The 20942-nt window shown below is 37.8% G+C and overlaps 1 protein-coding gene across 5 annotated transcripts in view; it reads right to left on the reverse strand.

Annotated features, from left to right (window-relative positions):
* Positions 1 to 312: 312 nt before the first annotated feature.
* Positions 313 to 20942, reverse strand: part of RBPJ (recombination signal binding protein for immunoglobulin kappa J region) — a 99982-nt gene continuing 79352 nt past the window's right edge. For all 5 annotated transcript variants that reach the window (XM_028143631.2, XM_028143625.2, XM_028143626.2 and 2 more), the window contains 8 exons: positions 17696 to 17861; positions 13667 to 13841; positions 8854 to 8991; positions 8587 to 8699; positions 6772 to 6912; positions 5033 to 5188; positions 4559 to 4662; positions 313 to 4422 (listed from right to left, as the gene is read on the reverse strand). In XM_028143631.2, coding sequence (XP_027999432.1) covers positions 4107 to 4422; positions 4559 to 4662; positions 5033 to 5188; positions 6772 to 6912; positions 8587 to 8699; positions 8854 to 8991; positions 13667 to 13841; positions 17696 to 17861 — 1309 coding nt within the window. In that variant the 3' untranslated portion in view covers positions 313 to 4106. The remainder of the gene's footprint in view (positions 4423 to 4558; positions 4663 to 5032; positions 5189 to 6771; positions 6913 to 8586; positions 8700 to 8853; positions 8992 to 13666; positions 13842 to 17695; positions 17862 to 20942) is intronic.

Consider the following 20942-nt stretch of genomic DNA (forward strand, 5'->3'; position numbering starts at 1 on the left):
ATTAAATGACATTCTCCATTTTTGTTGGAATTAGCTGGAAATGTTACTGAATTGGGAGAAGTCCCCTTGAGGGACAATCCCATTTCCCCATTCACAAGGGAGGAAGGAACTCTCTGTCTCTCAGTGCAGCAGCACCCAGTGAACAACACTGAGGAAGGAATCAGCGCAGCTCCCACTCAGGCGATGCAGACAGCAAGGTCAGATTGTACATGTGCAAACTGTAATATGGAATTTAATGTCATCTTTATGAAGTATTCTGACACCAAGACGATAAAGCATGCATCAGGCCCATTCAACAGAAGACTTTTACAATGGTTTACATTTCCTTTTTATTAATTCCTTGAAACTGCCCATATTGCAAGTTTCTCATGGATGAAATATGGAACTGAGCAGATTCTTTTTTCTACAAAATTATGGTATAAACTTGCTCAATTTTCTATCTTATTGCTAACAAACCTTACAGGCGCACAGTTTGTAAAATAAACCCCTTAAGGACTGAATGTGTAGAGCATGCTGCAAGGTACAAGAAATAAGCTAAAAATGAGCATAAAACCTACATTTGGACCAACACAGTACTGAATGCTGGCAAACATTTATCACAACACAGGGAAAATTAATAAAAGGGGACACAGTTCAGTCCTGAAAGGGTTAAATAGAAACCCTAATATATTATTGTTTCTAACCATCCAACCCACATTACAGTGCTTGAAACAAAGTCAAAGTCTGGCACAGAAAATTACACACATTTGTTCAGTACTCATCAGAAACAGCTGCTTTCAAAATCAAAAGTAAGTAACTTGGTTAATAATTGAATAGCATTTTGTTTCAAAAAGGAACCCCCCTCCCCCCGTGGATTATCTGGTTAAACATGACTAGTTAGTTTTCAAAAACTGCATGGGGAATATTCTGTGAGGGCACAGACGGTACCAGTTTCATTAGAAAAATAAACAAAAACTAACCAGTTATGATCACAAATAAGTCTGTGCAGCAAGAGTGACAAACAAGTCACTAATATATATATGAAGATGCCTTCTGTTGCCACAGTTTAAGAAAAGTCAGCAGCAGGTTAAATATTACTCTAGTGTTCAACTCTGAAGTCATTCAAAATACAAAAGGCATTCTACTTTTAAAGCCTTTCACTTGCCTTCCCAATCTGTGTGATCAATTCAATGGAACTAATAAAAACACATTGGATCACAGACTCAGCTTCTATGCACATTTTTAGAAACTGCATAGAATCATGAGAGCAAAAGATACACTTCTAAAACAGAATTTAAAAACACAACTCAAATGTACTATCCTTTAGCTGAAGCAGTTACCATTCTAAGAAGGTCTTCATGACAGAAAATGACCAGCATCTCTAATGCCACCAATGGGGGGGGGGGGGGCGGGTACCTTTTACTATAGAGGACAAGGCTCCTATAAATTATACACTCAAATGATTTACAAATCCACAAAACAGATTTTTTTTTTTTTAAGCAGCTGACAAAAGAGCTCCCTTAACAGGAGCTACAACAGACAAACCATTTCACTCTTCAGTTTGTGGTTCGCAGAATGACCAGAAAATAGCAGGGGAAATGCCTATAAGTACATTTTTGGACTTATCAAAAAAACAAAATAGGAAAAGAGTTTACAGCCTAATATTTCAATTGTCTTATTAAAAGAAACAAAGAGCCAAAATAAGATATATTTAAATAATAGACAAGCAAAAGTTCACTTTTAATAAAGTCATAAACTTGAAGGATTATTTTGAGCTGCAAAGCTGGGTAAGGAAGCTTCAAAAGTGTCTCATCTGTTATCAATTAATTTAATGTAATTTTACAACTAAACACCACACCTGGGAAGTGGAGAAAACTTGTGAGCCATTAAAATAAAGCAGAACTGAAAACATCTGCACTCTGAACAAAAGCACTGTGCAAAGGCTGCTGGCATGACAACAGAGAGAAGAATAAATACTAGTTGGAAAAAGGCAAGAAAAAGCCAGTAAACAGTCAAAACAAAGAAAGATAAGGCCACACTGAATTCTGCCCTTAATCACTGACAAATCTAAGGAATGAGGCAGGAGCGGCTCACAAAGAGAGGAGCTAGTGACTGGAGCAGTTCGGAGAGAAGGCTACATGTTGTCTAATGGGTAATTAATTACAAAGGCTTGCAGAAAGAGAAAACCAGTAACGCTGATTTTACCGCTCATGTGTTTTACAAATAAATGGCTTCTCCCTTGAAACGGAGGAAAAAGTCATTTAAAGATGTTAGGAATCCTATTTACAATGACACAGTCTGAGCAAAATGAGTGAAGATAGCGAAGTTGAAAAAAAAAAAAATGCTACTAACAATGTTGTCGAAAATAGCCCAGGACACCAGAAAGACGATGTTCTGTATGGAAATAACGAAGGTACAGTTTTCGATCACAAGGTGCTTTGGCTCCTGTTTTATGGGACAGTAAAAAGCTTACCACAATCTAGAGGTAGTTTTTACTCTAACAAGGATGGCTGTATTACCAGACTGTGTCCTAGAACATTACGCACGGGGTTCCTGTACTAAATGTAGCCCAACAAGCCTGCTGCTGTTTCTAAGGACGGAACAAAGGCACAACCACAGTGCAGAAACAGAAGCCATGTGAAGCAACGGGGAGCTTGGCATGCAAGGCCAACACAGCCCTGGATGCACTCCAATCTTAACCAAAGGGCAAAGAAGTATTTTCTGAGTAGGAGACATCTGTGGAGATGCTCAGTACTGGGAAAGAAGATTAAAAAAAAAAAAAAAAAAAAGCAGAGAAATGGAAAGATAAGTTACATTTGCATTTTTATAATCTCACAACTATCTGTTTCTAAAGTACTTGTCTTCCAACTACTTTAGTTCACCATCTAATAAGAGCATCTTGTTTTAAGGTTACAATGACATCTTGGACTAGGCTACCAAAAAAATAAAAAGTAAATAAAAACATGCTTTTGCTGAGATTTTCCTCATTATACAATAAGGGCACCATCTACCACCTGGTAGCAAATATTTCTATGATTTTTTTGTTGTTGTCATATGTCAAAAAGGCAGAAAACACCCTACTGAATGAAATCACTGGGAACATTACAAGTTCAAAATAAAACGTTTAACTTACACATAATACAAGGTATGTACAAGATCAGGTGGGGAAACCTGAACAAAGCCTGAAACATGGAGACACGTGTCTGCATGGGGGGAGGGGAGAGAACACTTCAAACACCAACATGTCCTGCGCCATTAACTCATTCATGACTAAATGGCCACACTTAATCCCATGTAAATGTTAGAACCGCTTGGATCACCACTATAAATACATTTTTTTAAAAAGGAAACATGGAAATAATTGCCAAATGTCTGAGAATAGAGACTAGTTCATGTACGTTGCATGTATTGCAGGCAAGGCAGAGGCATTTCTTAAAGCTTTTGCACAGACTTCATATAATCTTAAAAAAAAAAAAATGCAGGCCTTTACGAGATTCGACTTGCTGAAATCAAAACAATTTCAACTCATAAAAAGTCATAAGACTTCAGCTTTAAAAATAACAAAGGAAGAACAGTTCCAGCCGTAGACCAAAAAAACCTGGGAGTATGACAGTGAGACTCAGCAAGCATGGTCAGGCTTGGAACCTGAGCGTACTGACGAGCAGAAGCTCCAAGGGGCAGGGAGAGGAACACCTACTTGGTACAAGGTGTGCTCTATGCGGTGATATAAAAAGGTATGGTGAAAATGTACCTTTACTAAAGCTTATACAAGGTCCTTGGTCCATAAAAACTATGTTAGATTTGTGTCTTCTAGTTTAATGTTTATTCCAGCCACATGTCTATTTCTTGCCCATTTAAACAAAACCAACCAAAAACCAACCAAAAATAACAGCTGAAAAAAAAACTGAGTTTCCAATAGTTTGTACATGTTGATGATGTTTTTTGTTTTACTGTGGCTTCTGCACTTCCAATCAGCACTTTCGGGTCATGGAGTTTTTGAATAGTATCACCTGGTATGAAAAGTTTTCCCAAGAAACCACAAAAGATTGTTCACTTTTCTCTCTCTCTCTTTCTGTCAACCTTTTGCTGCACTGGAGTCAGTTTAAGTCCTAGCAACAAGACGGTAGTTAGGACACCACAGTTGCTGTAGATGATGTGACATTGGTTGAATTTGTGCTGACGTTTGTGTAACTTCCCTCGCTGTTTGTGTTTGATTCATTAGGGGGCACTTGGCTTGAATTGGCTCGAAGGATTGCTCCCGCTGCACTGCAGTGTGGCCGAGGCCCTGGTTCTGGTGTGTAGGTAAAGGTAAGGCTGGTGGAATAAATGATTCCATCATTTCGGACCAAAGTTACTGGAACCTGGACTGGCTGCCGGACCCATCTCCAACCTTCTCGGAATGCAGAAATGTCTGGGACAACACAGAGCATACTCTCTCCACACCTGAGGAGGAAACATAAACGCAAGGCAATTTTTAGAACTTAAACTTAAAATTGGGTTGCTAACAATCAGTATCAGGATAGTCTCAGATACCCACCCCCCTCCAACTCTGGACGATGTAAAAAGTTTTACCAAGTACCTGTACATCGTTTCTGCTTCTACATCCCCAAACCACACTCGTAAATTGGGAGTGAAATTCTGTCCCGTGAGTTCAAGCATTGCGACGTCCCCTCCACCATTCAGCTGCAATTCACAGAAAGTCAGAACAGCACTGAGAACACTTTTCACTCATTGAAGTGCACAGATTAGTCTCTCATTCAATTATCATTTGCAAAATATGGGTGATTAAAATGCTTCTTTTAAATCACATGATTATAAAGACAAAGTAAGCTAAAAAATCAAAGTAACATACAAGTTGGTTTTAAATTTCATTTTTTTTGGCATAAAATTAGGCTCTTATTTTTGTTTTGCTATTACCAGTAACATATAACAAAATACCCAAATCAAAATATTTGGAGAAAACTCAAAATTACTGTGAAATAAAATTATGCTAAGTCATAGCTGAGAGAAGTTACAAGGAGGGAAAAGTCAACTTGTGAGTAGGTGGTCTCACCTGAAGACTCTCTACGACAGGCACAGGTGTGACGGGGGCGAGGACAGGGCCCATTCCCTCGTAAAAGGTATACTCTGCCTTATCTGTACTAATGATTGTCCAGGAAGCTCCATCATTTATCATCTCTTTATTTGGTTCTTTTGGGCATGGAGTGGCCTTATAAAGAAAGTTTAGAAATTTTTATATGCATTGCAGTATAAGACAATTTCAATAAGTAACATTTTTAGACTAAAGTTAGCATAGAAAATGTATAAACTTCATAAGCATGGTGCTTTGCCAAACCCTAAATAAGAACAAACAGAATCCTATATAATACAAGGCTAATATGCAAATTGACCAAACGGTGGAACTGGTCGCTATGCCGCGCACTGACCACCAGGGGGCAGACGCTCAACGTAGGAGCTGCCCCCTGATGGTCAGTGCACTCCCACAGGGGGAGCGCTGCTCAGCCAGAAGCCCTGAGCTGGGCTCACGGCTGGCAAGCACAGTGGCGGTGGCGGGAGCCTCTCCCACCTCCATGGCAGCACTAAGGATGTCCGAGTGACGGCCATCAGTCAGACATCCTCCAAGGGCTCCTGGACTGCAAGAGGGCACAAGCCAGGCTGAGGGAACCCCCCCCCCCCGCCCCCCCTACCGAGTGCACAAATTTCGTGCACTGGTTCTCTAGTATTAACATAAAAACCTGACACATAAGTTTTTATTATAACATGAAATATTTCAGTGACATATTAAATAACTGGTAATACCCTTCAGAATAAGCATTTCTGAGTATACCAGTACCTGTATAGTTTTTTAAATAAAAGGTCAGTATCTATGATGCAAATAGCTGTTTAAAACTCTTTAGGGATCCTGACTTGGTTGGGTGGCTCAACTGGAGTGCCATCCCATTCACCAAAAGGGTATGGGTTCGATCCCGAGTGGGGGCAAGAACAGAGGCAACCAATCAATGTTCTCTCTCTCTCCGGAAATCAATGAAAACATATCATCCCCCAGGTGAGGATTAAAAAAAAGAAAAGGAAAAAAAAAAACCTCTTTAGGGATCCCTAAGAAAGAGTGACTAGAATATTCTCCTGCTTAGAAAACAGCTAGAAACCTGTGTACCTTCTTAAGAAGCAACCAAGATGTGAATCAATAACCCTCACCCCTACCTTAAAACACCTGGACCAGTCCATCAGTGTTGGGCTGAGCAAACGGCTGTGTGTGGCCATACCTCTGGAACAGGTCTCCAGATGTTAACAAACTAGTTTCCCATGAAAGCATAACTCTCCTATTAAGTAAGATGCCCATGTCATAAATGTCCTCAGGAAAGCCTTCTGAGTAAATGTAGTTAAAAAATAGCTTTTGAAACATGTCATCATTACTATCTTGGAAGACCCCAAAATAAATCTGACGAGAAATGATGAACCCTCCCCCTCCATATACAGTGTGTGCACACAACTTCAGGGTATTCACTGAACACCTGAAATCTACTTTTGGGTGATCCAAGAGGCCTTTTGTCCCCCAGAGCTAGATGTTAACTGTTTCTCGGAGAACATGTTCACGAGTTTTGAGTTCTTCCCTGAGGCAGGGTGACCACCATGTCGGAAGACTGTGTGGGTTGAGGACCCTTGGACTTGAGAAAATATCTGAACACAGCTTCATGAGTTTGGATACAATGAACATTAAGCAAGAGCTTCCTGTTTCTGTATGCTATTGACCTAACATACATTTTAGGTTTCACCAGTAATTTAGAAACCTACCTGAAACTGGATTATTCTTTCTTGAGAAAGGCACAAGTACATTCTTTCTGTATCCTTAAGGTAAAATGCACATTTGTGGAGCTGTGACACAGGATCATCTGCGTCCAGTAATGCGGTCTGCTTGTCAACTTTTCTGATTATCTGCGTGTCAACAATTGAACAAGAAAAGGCTGTCACACATGGAGAGTTTTCAGTAGGTATGCTTTCGATACCTATAGAAATAAGCTATATAATAATACATCCCTTACTTGTCATGCACCTACTCACACAAACATTTATAAACAATAGGCCAGGTATAGAAAATGCCTTTAGATCACAAGCATGTTAGAAGGTGAGACCTGTCCCCTCTTCGATGAGCACATAAAGCCAGGGCAGGCGCCTGATTTCTAGATCAGTGCTTTTACACTTCAGTGTGCATACAAGTCACCGAGGGTCCTTGTTCTGAGCCTGCAGATCTTGTGGGGGGCCAGAGATTCTGCATTTTTAACAAACTCCCAGCTGATGCTAATCCTGTTGGTCTATATTTTGAGTAGCAAGTTCAGATGACCTTTCCAATAAAATACAGTGACAAATTTTAAAAAAGTAAAAATAAATGACAGATAATCCAACATGAAAGGAAAAAACTATCTCTAAAGGCTACACTGGTTTGGTAGTCAGTGTAGTCCATTATCTGATATTTATATATATAAATGATACCTATTTTAAGTGTGTGTGTGTATATATATATATACATACATATATGTATATATATATGTGTGTGTATACATACATATATATACATTTATACATATATATACATTTAAAAAATATATATATATATTTAAATACTTAAAATAGATATCATTTTGTAGATTAGAAATGGACTCAGAAGGTCAGGTAAGTTCCTCAAAATCACCTGCTTAGTAGCTGAAGGACCAGAATATGATTCCAGGGCTGGCTGCTTGCCCAGCCTGAACTCTTTCCATTACGCGCTACAAGATTACAATCCAAATATTCCACAAAACACATATGGATAGCTGGAAAATAATCCTATCAAACCTTAGAGGCACTGGTCACACAGAAGGCAATCACTAAGGGTTTGATGATTATGAAGGTCACTCCCAACAGTATACAAACATTTAGAACTATTTTCATCTGAAATCAAAAGTAAAGAAAGCTTCCTTGACTACATGTCCTCGTTCCTCCCCTCTCACCATCCCATTTTGCTGTTTCAGAAAAAGAGGGTGAGCATGTGGCAGGGTATACTAGGAGCCTTTGCTTTCATTTTGGTAAGAAAAGCAGATTTTTACTATTTCATGATCTCCCTAGTGAACAAAAATCCCTAAACTATATGCCTCTCTCCCAATTTTATTTCCTTTTTAATAAATTTTTCTTCTTGTGGAAGAGTAAATTGGTAAAAATTAACTTATATTTCTAAAGATATAAGAGCTTCTATGTTTCTGAAAACTTGGTCCTATTTGGGATGCAGCAGGTACCACAAAAAATGAGTACAGTGTATCTGCATTAAGAAAATAAATCACAATGTAATTTTATAGTGCCCTCTATTGAACATGTTCGGATATACAACCAAAAAGGAAAAAATGCCACCAAAACTTATTAGAAATAGTTCAGCGGGAAGTCATTAAGAATGCATTCATAAAAATTGGCTAATTGCCTTAAAGCATTTTAAACATAAAGTGGGGTAAAAATGTCAATTATAAATAGCAGTGCTTATTGATATCTCTTTTTAAATTAAAAAGCATGAGCTTGAATGTTGTTGTGTTTATGTTTTCTTAATTTTTACTACACATATTACAAAAGCAAGTGGAGCCATACCAATCTTGGGAGTGCCATGCCAGTAACAGAACACACAAGTTTGACTGTTTGTCCATAATGGATGTAGCCATCCCGAACTGTGAATTCTTCTCCTTCGGACTCATCATCATCCACTGGTGGAGTGAAACAGAGATCAAACTGTTATCTTTTAGAATTCATTAATCTGCTTAGGAAGATAACAAAACTTAATATACTCGCATGTCTTGTTATCAAAAAGAATTTAAAAGCTTCACACCAGAAACATCAAATGCACATTTTTATACTCACAGAGATGAATGTAAAATGCTCCCCACTGCTGAGAACTGGCATGGAAATTACCTCCTTCTACATGCAAGTATCTGGTACTAACGGTCTGGGATCGAAGTCGATTAAACAGAGCCACCTTGGTTCCTGAGGCGATGCATACTGCAGAGAAAAAAATAGCTCCTGTTTAGGTGACTGGAGGTGAGAGGGAGAAAAAAGGGATCAGTACCTGGCAATTTATGGTTGTTCTTTATTATAATTTAACTAGAGGGGGCCGCAGGGCGGTTGGCCGGCCAGCCCATCCTCTGGTTGAACTCCCAGTTGAACTCCCGATGGAGGGGACAATTTGCATATTAGCTTTTTATTATATAGGATATTTACATTATATTAAATTAGTATTATAATTTAACAGATTCTTTTAACAAATTTTTAACCCTACAAAGAATACAGATAATACCCCAAAAAAGTCAAGGTAATTATCATTAATAATGTCAAGCTGAAGATATAAAATATGCCCATAAAAATCATCTTTAAATGAGAATTATACAGTATGTCTAATGCAGTGCTATTCATTAAAGGGAAATTATTAAAATAATAAATGTCTAACAGTGAAAATTAATTAAATAAATTATAATATCTATTACCCATTACCCATTTAAATACCATGTATCTAAATGCACTGATAAGAAAATATTAATAACAAACCAAATACACTGATGATCAAAAATAGACCCAGAGTCATTGAAGCATGAACAGACTGTTGAACCTCAGAGGGAAAGCAAGGGAGGGTGGGTGGGAAGAGATCAACCAATGAACTTGTAAGCATATATGCATAACCCGTGGACACAGCAATGGGGTGGTGAGGGCCTGGGGTGGGGGAAGGATGGGAGTGGGCTGGAAGACCTTAATGGGGGGAAAAGGAGGACCCGTGTAATACTTTCAACAATAAAGATTAAAAGAAAAAAAGGAAAGGAACAAAAAAAATCATCTTCCTGGAATATCACTGAATGGAAAAGCAGACTATGCATCAAATGCACATTAGGTAAATATATATTCATGTGACTGCACATGTGTGCTCATACCCAATCCTGTGGAAAATACTCATAGGGAGGGTCTAGAAGGAGGGTTACCAAAGTGGATGACACTTGCCTCTAGATATTGTGATTATTAGAGATTCTGATTTCTTCTAAATACCTTAAAGCAGTGGTCGGCAAACTGTGGCTTGCGAGCCGCGGCTTGCCGCTCTGTTGACTAATGAGTTTGCCGACCACTGACCTAGACTCTCGATTCCAATAATCACAGGCTGTTGTTGTTCCTTGTGATTAAGCCCCTATCCCAGTGGTCAGCAAACTCATTAGTCAACAGAGCAGCAAACTGCGGCTCGCGAGCCGCAGTTTGCCAACCACTGACTTAAAGTATACAGCACTACATGAATTTAAACACACACACACACACACACACACACACACACACACACACACACACACAAAAGAAAATAGCCACATCTATGTAAGCAAGAAAATATTCTGAAAGTAAAATGTTCTTAAGAAACTTCGTCAATAGAAATTCCAAGTTGAAGAGGTTAAATAAAATCCTGTTATTTGAATTAGAAATAGCCTGAATACATAACATTATATGCCTCCTGATCCAAGAACTCTTCACCACTATGAAGTGAGCCTTGCCCTCCAAAAACAAAAAAGAACCAAAGAACAACTAACTTAAATCTGAGCAAGCTTCTAAACTGACCACTGACAAAACTCTCTCCTTGAACAAACTTTAGACAGGCTCTCCCGAGCCCCTTCCATGGGCCCTGCCACTGGCCCAGTTATTGTAAGAATCTTGCTAAGCCATCCTCCTACTCTAGTTATCTGATCAAGTTCCTCCCCAGCCCCCAAGCTTCCCATCTGATATCCTGGGCCTGCCCTTAGCAAGCATTCTGTTAGACTGGTTTGTCAAAAATCCCTCTACCTCTGATGTCTGCTCCTAGTAATGTTCCATCCACTGACCCTCCCCACCCCTCACTCTGCTCCTTGCCTATAAATCCCCATTTGTCCTTGTATTAGGATTTGAGCTCAATTGTACACTAAAGTCTCTTTTCCTTATTGCAACAGTACTGAATAAAATCTGTCTTTACCACCTTTAACTAGTGTCAGGCAGTTTCTCTTTACCACCACTAATTTACAGAAAATACATTAAACTACACGAGGAAATGAAATTAGCAAAATCCACTCTGTGGAAAGCTCTCATGGCCAAATGACTCAGTCTCTTGAATAAATAAATTACAAGGAGAGAGTTGAGAGAGGAGAAATGAAGAGGGAATCTACAGATTAAAAATATTCAAGGACATGTCAACACAATATATATTATAACATCTGGTGGACCTTATTTAAATTTTGATTCAAATAAAGAGCTAAATAATGACATTTTAGACTATTTCAATACTGATTAGATGTTTGATGAAATTATTTCTTTTTATTACATATTTATGTTCATGTGATCATGTCATGGTGATTATTTTAAAAAAACAAGAAACTTCATCTTTCAGAGACACACAGAAATATTTATAGATGATACAATGTCTTGGATTTGAATCAAACTAAAATGAGGGTAGAGTGGGGTATAGAATGAAGATGAAGTTAAGATCACTGTTAAAGTCAGAACACAGGAGGTTTCATTTCATTATGCAACTTTGTCTAGTATGTTTGAAATATTCCATAAAATAAATAACAACAATTACTGAGTGGACTAAAAAACCACAATAGGATATAAAAACCTGTAAGTTCATAATAAAAATAAAACAAAACAAAATAAGAGCAAGCAAACAAAACAAAAATCCTAAAACCTCATGATCACCTTCAAAGAATATTATCGTTAGTCTGCAAATTAGTAACTAAGCATTTATCCTGCCTTTCCTCTACTGACTACATTGAAACAAACAGCTAGCAAATGCAGAAATGATGAATAAAAGAATTAGAAAAGTCACCATTTTGCAGTCCTTGATGAAATCTTTGATTTAAGTAGCAGCATCAATGACTACTACTAAAACCATCAGATTAAAGACTGCTCAGAACTTTGTAATGGAGGGGCTGGGCTAACAATAGCTCAATTTACTATAATCAATCTTAACATGACAAGAAGTGGGATGATCAGATATTATATGACTTCTGATTCCATAGGAATGAACATATATAGGACCAGCTAAACCTAAATAAAAGTCTTGAGGTCTAACCACCGATTGACGGAAAATATGAGACAGAGAAATATGTAATCAACCAAATCTGGAATGTGGACATTCCATAGGAAAAATGACCTGTTTCTTAACAAATAAACAATAAGGAAGAAATAAAAGGTTGGAGAAGGAGAGAAGAAACTTATAGATTAAAATGCATGATCTTTGTTAGGATCTAGTTAAGTCAATTGTTATAAACAACAAAAACACAACTGTAAAACCGTATTTCTGAGGAATGTGATAAATCTACACATAGCTTGGCTTTTACATCAAAGAACTGTCAACTCTGTTAGGTGTAACAATGTTTAAAAAGAAGTTATCTGTTAGTCACTATTGAAGAAATGGCAGCTGAAAGGATAGGACATTCAAGATTTACATTTAAATATTCCAGCAATTGGAGAAGGAGGTGCTGGTGGTGATGGAGATAATGAAACAACTGATAAAAACTGCTGAGGCCAGGTGGGTGGTCACCTTATGCTACTTTCTCCCTTTCACTAAGTCTGAAAGTTTTCATAATAAGAAGTTAAAATAAGAAAAATGGGCAGCTATGCATCACTGCAGGTTGCCCAGGACCAAACCAGAGAGAGTTGGACCTGCATTACCACCATTTGTCCACCATCCAGAACTGTAATGTCAGTGCTGACATGTACACATAAGGAACTGTTGGACACTGAAATTGGGTCTCAAAAGAACTGTTGGCACAGAAAGAAACTCACTACAGACTGATTCATTTGCCTGTCACCATAACCATTATTGCTTGTCTTATTTTCGGTTCTTATAAGTGTATTTCTAATAGCACATGATGTCACTCATCTAGGGGAAATAATGAACAACATAGACTGATGAACAAGGACAGACCCAGAAACAAGGAGGCACGGATCAGACTGTCGGGCCTCAGAGGGAGGGAGGGGAGGGTGGGGGTAAAGGGGAGAGACCAACCAAAGGACTTGTGTGCAAGCATATGAGCCTAACCAGCGGTTGGGGACAACAGGGAGGTGGGGGCATGTGTGGGGAGGGGTGTGGGATGGGAATGGGGGGGATGAGGACAAATATGTGATACTTTAATAAATAAAGAAATTTAAAAAAGAAAAGAAAAATGGGCATAGGGGCTGAAATGTTTAATGCAAACAGACAGCACCTATCTCTGAGAATCTAAAACTCTGCTGATGAGATAGCAGTCTCTGGCAGAGAACCGTGTTAAAAATGTTGTGCAGGACGGTCTTGCAAGGCCCATCTGATATTACAGTGATCCTCAAAGAGGTGCTTTTGACGTTGGTAAATCAACTTTGTGGAATGGGGACTCTCTTGGCCCAAGACACCAATCACTCGCTGCAGTCACTGTGACAGCAAAAGGGGAAAAAACTCCTATTTTCTAAATGTCTCTGGGGAGCAGTGATGAACCAACTCTAGTTCATTTTCAAAAAAAAAAAAATACAATAAAGCAGCAATAATTAATGAATGTGACATCTTCAGATAAAGTGAGGGCCACAAAAATAATAGCAAAGAATGAATTGGCTATCGAAAAGCAATTTTTAATTAAAAATAGTTAAATTTATCTTAATTCAAGGTGGGAGTTGGGGACAAAAGAAAATTGAAGTATATACATACAGTCAGCATTTTTCAATGACTGCTTCTTTTTGGAAGGTTTGGAGATGACTTTTATCCGCTTGCTGAGGAATACACCAATGTCATCACTGTTGCCATAGAACATCTTTACAGACAACATGAAATGCTTTCTCTTGTCCGAATCAGATATGTACAATGTTTTGGCTGTGCAATAGTTCTGTGAAAGAAAAGGAAAGTTTTAATAGCACCAAAACCTTGTTGGTTATGGACCTCCAACTCTGTATGGTCATGGCTAGGTTTGATCAGGCTTAAATGCAGTAATTTCAATAAGGCTGAATAAAACCAACTATAAAATTACTGAAATTAATCTCTGATGACAAAGTACGGTCTTCTTTATCAAGTCTATAAAATACTGACATTGTGAACTATTTACCCCCTCTAAAAAAATTTTAAACACTTGTCTTTTCTTGTTTTATATAACTCTACATCTATATCACAGAATTATCAGTATTAGTGGTAATTTTTAAAAATACAATTTCATAGCTAAAAGAAATCTAGACTGTCTTTCTGTAAAGAAAACATAGAAATAAGGCCATCAAAAGCCAATCAAATTATGTAATAAAATTTAGTAGTGGTCCTTCCCAAGATAGTGCATACAATGTGAACAGCAGAGTAACCACCTATAATCCTGATGAAAACAAGGTCAGTACTAATGGGGTAACTACAAAATATCTTACGCCAGAAAGGGCTTCTATGAGTATATTTTATTTAAAGGACTCTTCTTAAAATGTTGTTAACTTTGCCTAATGGGATAATTCATATTGTATCACCAAAAGAACTAAATTTAAAGGTACTAGAAAAACTAAATACAGCAAGACATTATGTCAGTCTATCAGAAAATATATTCTGGTAATTAAAAATATAGTATTTAAGAGTTACAGCACTTGCAAAACAGCGAAGACGCTTGAAAATGCTACTTTTTCAAACATATATGAGAATTCTAAGATCTCTCCTATTCCCCCGATCTCTGTGAATTAGGGAAGGGATTAAATAATGACCTTTTCCAAACTAGGTAAAATGATAAACAAAGCTAAAGTATTTAAAATATATGAATTATATACTTTAAAAAAATCAATGCTCTACTTTAAAATTAGGCTAAGCACATTTCTATGACTACCTCTGCTGTGTATTTCTTTTTAAAAGCAGGGCAAATGTCACTCATTTAAAAAAATAAGTGAATGTGTTCTAGGTTTTTAAACTTTGAATTTTACTCATAGGCAATTTTAGTAGCAGAACAAAACAATGCCATAATTTATTTTATTTTTCAATAGCAAAGTTCTATTTAAAAATTTAGATGCCATCTTGAATATTTTACACTCAATTACGTTTTTATAAATCCAAAAGTGTGGTAAAAACTTTGAGAGACTTTGTTTTGCAGAAGACAAAATTAAGACAAAGCTAATCATACTAATACAAAATAAATAAAAACAATGGTATTTGTATTCACACTGATCCTTTCACCCAAGGATCTCTAAGCATTCAAATGTTGTGGCAGGAGCCATGTGTAAATACTTTAAAAGCATGAATGGTCAAATTAAGCCTAACCTATGGAATTAATTTGCAAATATAAGACAAAGCCTAGGAATATGGGTATCAATATACTAAAGCAGAGAGGCACAGGGAACAAAAATGAAATTTGTATCTAAATGAAGGCAATGACATTGTAATGGGGAAATCTGAGTTCTAATATTAAGGGATATGATCAATATGAGAAAAGAGAGTTAACATGAAAGAATATGATCAATATCAGAAAAGAGAAAATAATAAGATAGACTGGCAAACAGGAAAGGCAAAAAGGAGTAGAGAGGTTGAACCTACACACAAAGGGCTTTATTTGGTTTGGAAAAGCAAACACACATGTATCTCCTTGGAAAGAAAGGAAATACATTCCTAATTACAAAAGTAAGCAGGTTGAACACACACACACACACACACACACACACACACACACACACACACACTCATACCTGAGATAATTTTATTAGATTATTATAAAAAATATATAAGGCCAATGACCACAAACTAGTTAAATTCCCTAAGAGAAAAGGGGAGAAGTCACTGACTCAAAAAGTATTATGGCTTTAGGAAAGTGAGTAAATAAAAACTGAAATTACATTTGTTTCATCATACCAAAAGGCTAAATTAGCTACCAAGATTCTAGAAAATGTTACATATAAAGCTTTCTATAAAAATAAACAGTTTAACTTAAAAACGACTCAAACATCTACCCTGAAATGAAAAAGAAATACTGGATCTAATGCTGCAAAAGCACTGTGGCGATTTAAGTGAGACAGGAGCAAAGTGCCTCTTTCTGAAGTTCAGCATCCCACTGCTCAGGCCATCTTTGCCTACCTGGGCCCAAACATACCACGTTCTCATGCCTTTATGCCCCAAGCACATGATTATGTCCTTCTTTCTGCCTGGAATGCCTTCTACTGACTCTTGACAAGTCTTACTTTACATAGACTTCTCTAATAGCATTTTCCATTCAAACTAAATATTAACGTATAATTTCAGCATATAAGCATTGTGCTACCCTATTATTAAGTTTTTTTTTATTAATGCTTGAGCTCTCAGGTATTCTTTTCCTCTTCTGTGAATTTCTAGGGTGTAGGGAAAGAATATAATGGTAGAAGTTGAGGCAAGATATATACTAAGCTATGATGCTGGGAAAGGTGAGTGGGAATGCTGTTTGGTTGGCATTACTTCCCTTAAAATTGCTGGAAGCTGAAGTTGGTGAAAGCAAGCAGTAATTAACATGGTTATATACATTGTGGTCTCTAGAATCCCTGGCTTCTCAATATCTACCTGTCTAACCTAATTAATAATAGTACCAAATGTTGAGATACAACTTGCGACACAGAACTCTGAGACTTTCTATATGAGAAAAATTGGTAAGACATTTAGGCCTATTAGATAAATCCACCACTTACATCCTTAACTTTGTCTCAAGGGTCAAAACTTAGAAATACTTTATACTGCTCTATTTTCTTTTAAGATGAAGCAACCTTTATTGTAATAAGTTTTATCATAAACTTAACTTGAAATACATAGTTGACAAGTCTTGCTGATAAAAATTATGAAGATACAAATAACATAAAAAGACTCAACTTTGAAATAGGCTGATACTGAGGCTTCTTATTGCTCATTCTCTATAAAAGGACTAAAATTGAATGAGAGTACAAATCCCCTACCTCACCACTCTCAATGCTGTCCTCCAATCCCTCCTAGGGCCAATTAAGGCACTCAATAAAAATATATTAAATTAAAAACTAGCTTTTTATGCATTATTTTAAAAGACACTTATGTGGTCACTAAGATCAGAACTAACCATTTTTTAAATTTTAATGTCAAGGGAAAACAAATGTTAAATGCTAAGTCAATAAAAGAATTATTTTTGAATACCAAAGGTACAGATTGAAATGACTGCTCTTTAAATTTATAATATACAATTAGTAAAACTAATTCATAAGCTTCATTCCCTAGAAAATTAATTTTTAAAAATCCCTAAAAATCTGACTAAAGCTAATCGTGGCTGTGCTTGCCTATAGCATAGTTCTGCTCCACACAAAGGTGAAGGAAAACATTTATGATCTTTATAACCCAAGTCAATGTTTCTAAGAATTTATCTATATCACTTGGCTTCTAGCATAAGACTAAGATTAAGAGAGCAGAATAAAATACTATTGAACTATGCATTTATCATTTGAGCATCATGCCCTGTTAGATGAGTGATTAGACTCTTAAACTTATTACTTCCAATGGAAACCTGTCACAGCATGCTAAAGCTGCTAGCAAGCTGAGTGCCACCATTAGATGTCAACAGCTTGAGTTCCATGAATCATGACTAGACCACAGCCATTTGAGAAGTTTATTTCTGGTTCTGATTTATGTTTTAAAAAAACTGCTACCAATAGCTGACTTGTACATACTTTCAAACATTTATGCCATGTCTTATCAAGGGGCCTGAAAACATGGTGCCTTTATGAAGAATCAACAGCTTTAATTTACCTTTCCTTCCAAGTTCAGCTGTTGCATTTCTTGGTCACTATTTCCTATTCCAATAAATGCACATGGTTGAGATTCTTGTTCAGAACAACCATCCCGCTCCATTTGTTCTTTTTTTTTCTTCCATCCACTGCCCATAAGATATACACAAGGAGGCGGGCAAAAAAACCTGAAACAATTCAAACAAACACAATGCAATTAGATTTAAAAAATGCATTTCCTTGTCTGAACATCCTATATAATAAAAGCGTAATATGCAAATCAACCAAACAGCGGAACGACCACCTGGTCAACCATCCAGATGACCAACCAGGGCCATGCTATGACACCCACTGGCGCCAGGCCAGCCAAGGCGGATGCGATGTGATTGGTCGGGGGCCAGCCATCGCCCCATGATCGCCCTGCAGAGGGAGACCCAGGCCACCAGCCGGTGGTGCGATCAATGGGGGGCTTCACAATCACCCCAAAGAGGGAGGCCCAGGCCACTGACCTGCAGGCTGCAGCGGGTGGGCAGGGCCACCCTCTTTGAGGGAAGCCCGGGTCCTGGGTGCTGGAGGGAAGCTGGTGGCGGCAGCCAGGGGAAGGAAGGCCTACTCTTGCACGAATTTCGTGCATTGGGCCTCTAGTAAGAATATAAAAATCATATTGAACTGCACTAAGTTAGCTCCTAATGAAGCCCTTAATAATGCAAATAAATAGTCACGTGAGGATACTAAAAGCAAAACTTCCACTAAGACTACATTTGGAAGGCTCACTTGTGTGGAGTGACGCACTCAGTTCAGAGTTCTGAACTATTAAAGTTCAGCAACTCTAATGTATTCTAACATATAACAAAACACAATACCACACCACAGAATCTGCAATTACTAAATAGGTCTCAAAATGAAGTAGTATTAATTAATGACATTATTGCTATGGATATTAGCAATATTAGCACCTAAGTATATTATATAATTAACCTAGAAAATAGAATTAGAACAATGGCCAAAGTAGAGACTTTCAAAATAGCAATAAAACTAGTAGAATTAAAAGCAAAGTGGATGATCACTGAATTATTATGCCTTATGTATCTTATACCCACAACACCTTGTGCATGTGGACAGTGAAAGAATAATACACTGTATCTTTTCAACTCTCAGACTACCAATACCTTTGTTTCACTAGTTGCCAAAAACCTGTCCTCACAAATCCTTCCCACTTAGAATTACATCCTTATAATCTTCTCTTTAGCAATTAAAAAATATCTATTTCAAAGCCTAGCTCAAGCCCCATCTTTTACATAGTTCAGATCATCAATCTAGTCCTTATCTTATATAATAAAAGGCTAATATGCAAATTGTCCCCTCGACTGGGAGTTCAACCAGGGGGCGGGGCCAGCCTGCAACTGCCCGTGGACCCTCCCCCCAACCTGCCCGGCCCTATCGGCGCCCTATCGGCCCCCTATCGGGGTGGGCTGGCTGGACCCCACCCATGCACAAATTCGTGCACCAGGCCTCTAGTGTAGGTTATAATTTGCCTTTGCTCAATTACACATGCTGACTTGTACATACTTTAAAATATTTATGCCATGATTATCAAGGGGCCCAAAACTCAACAATAGTAGCTAAATAAGTAATGTAAATGGTGAACCAGGTGTACAATAAGTAAGTAAAAATATTTTAATTACCCAAAGAAGAAGGATCCCTCCCTTCTTTCTTGAACTACTTAGCCCTCATGGTAATTCCCACTTTTTGTACAGTTATGAGTATAGGGATTTTTTTTCTTAAGAAAAACAAGAGCTTAAATACAATTAAAATTAGCTACAGGTTTGTGGCTCCAATGACAAAATTAGCTAAGGTTTGTGGCTCCAATGACAAGCCTGTGAGTATATACCAATCACACTGCTGAACTACAGGTATGTGGCCCTAGAGTTGGTCACATCCTTCAATTGTTCAATAGATGCCTGAAATCAAATTTTAAAACTTGGCCACTAAATGATGCTTTGTAAGCCAACAACATGCAGACTTAAAAAAACTACACCTGCATCCTTGTGTATATGCATACACAGACACCGCAGACTGGATTTGGCGCTCAGGCCTTCCTACCAGTAGTAATATCACTTTCTTGTTTGCTCCTCTCTCAACACATACTACAATACTGATTGAATAAAAATATATGATGGTGCCCTAGCCAGTTTGTCTCAGTGGATAGAGCGTTGGCCTGAGGATTGAAGGGTCCCAGGTTCGATTCCGATCAAAAGCACATGCCTGGGTTGTGGGCTCGATCCCCAATGGGGGGCGTACAGGAGACAGCCAATCAATGATTCTCTCTCATCACTGATGTTTCTATCTCTCTCTCCCTCTCCCTTCCTCTCTGAAATCAATAAAAATAATATTTAAAATATATATTTGTGTGTGTATATATATATATGATGGCATCTTCTTTTTGCTCATCTTTTAAAGACTACTTAGAGGCAATCTACATATTATACAAGAAATGAGCTGGGCTTATTTAATAACGTTAATTCACCAAATTATTTATTATATCCCTAGTCTGTACCAGGTGCTGCAAAATAGTTTGAAAAAAAAAAAAAGAGGACAAAAATGTCTGTCCCGATGCAACTCTCATCCTAATAGGAGAGACAAACAATTAAAAAAAAAAATAAATGAGTAAAATAATGTATATAGTCTGTTATCTGGTGATAAGTACTGAGAGAGAGAAAAAAGCAAGAAAGGGGGTAGTTAAAATGTCGAAGACCCAATGGCTGGGGGAAAGCTTCGTAGGAAGGTGACTTTGAGTCACAACCTACAGCCATGAGTATCTGACCAAGTGGCTGGAGTAGAGACCAAGAGATGAAGCAGAGATAATGGGTAAGTAGACCAAGTAGGCCCTTAGGGGTCAAGCTGAGTAAGGAGGGAAGCCTCTAGAGTTTTCTCATATTTATCTAAACTATCAGAGCAGCTTTCATGACTGCACACTTTCACACTGTGGACACAGAGGTCACAGGCGAAGCAGTGGGCTCAGCGCCAGGTCACTCCAAGGTCAGAGGGATTCCTGAATTAGCTGGGCTAGTTCTGGAGTTGGCTCAACTCAGGTCCACACCAGGGATCGCTCTGGTCTCTAATGCTGAGAGCTGCCCAATGATTCCCATGGCACAGACTCAAACACCTAGCTGGCATACATACTCTCAGGAATATCAATTTTGGAAACTTGTCTCCTATTTTTCTGAACATTAATGTTAAGACTTATTGGTATACCAGCTATAAAATTC

The sequence above is a fragment of the Eptesicus fuscus genome, chromosome 2 (genome assembly GCF_027574615.1).
Source record: "Eptesicus fuscus isolate TK198812 chromosome 2, DD_ASM_mEF_20220401, whole genome shotgun sequence".
NCBI classification, from domain to species: Eukaryota; Metazoa; Chordata; class Mammalia; order Chiroptera; family Vespertilionidae; genus Eptesicus; species Eptesicus fuscus.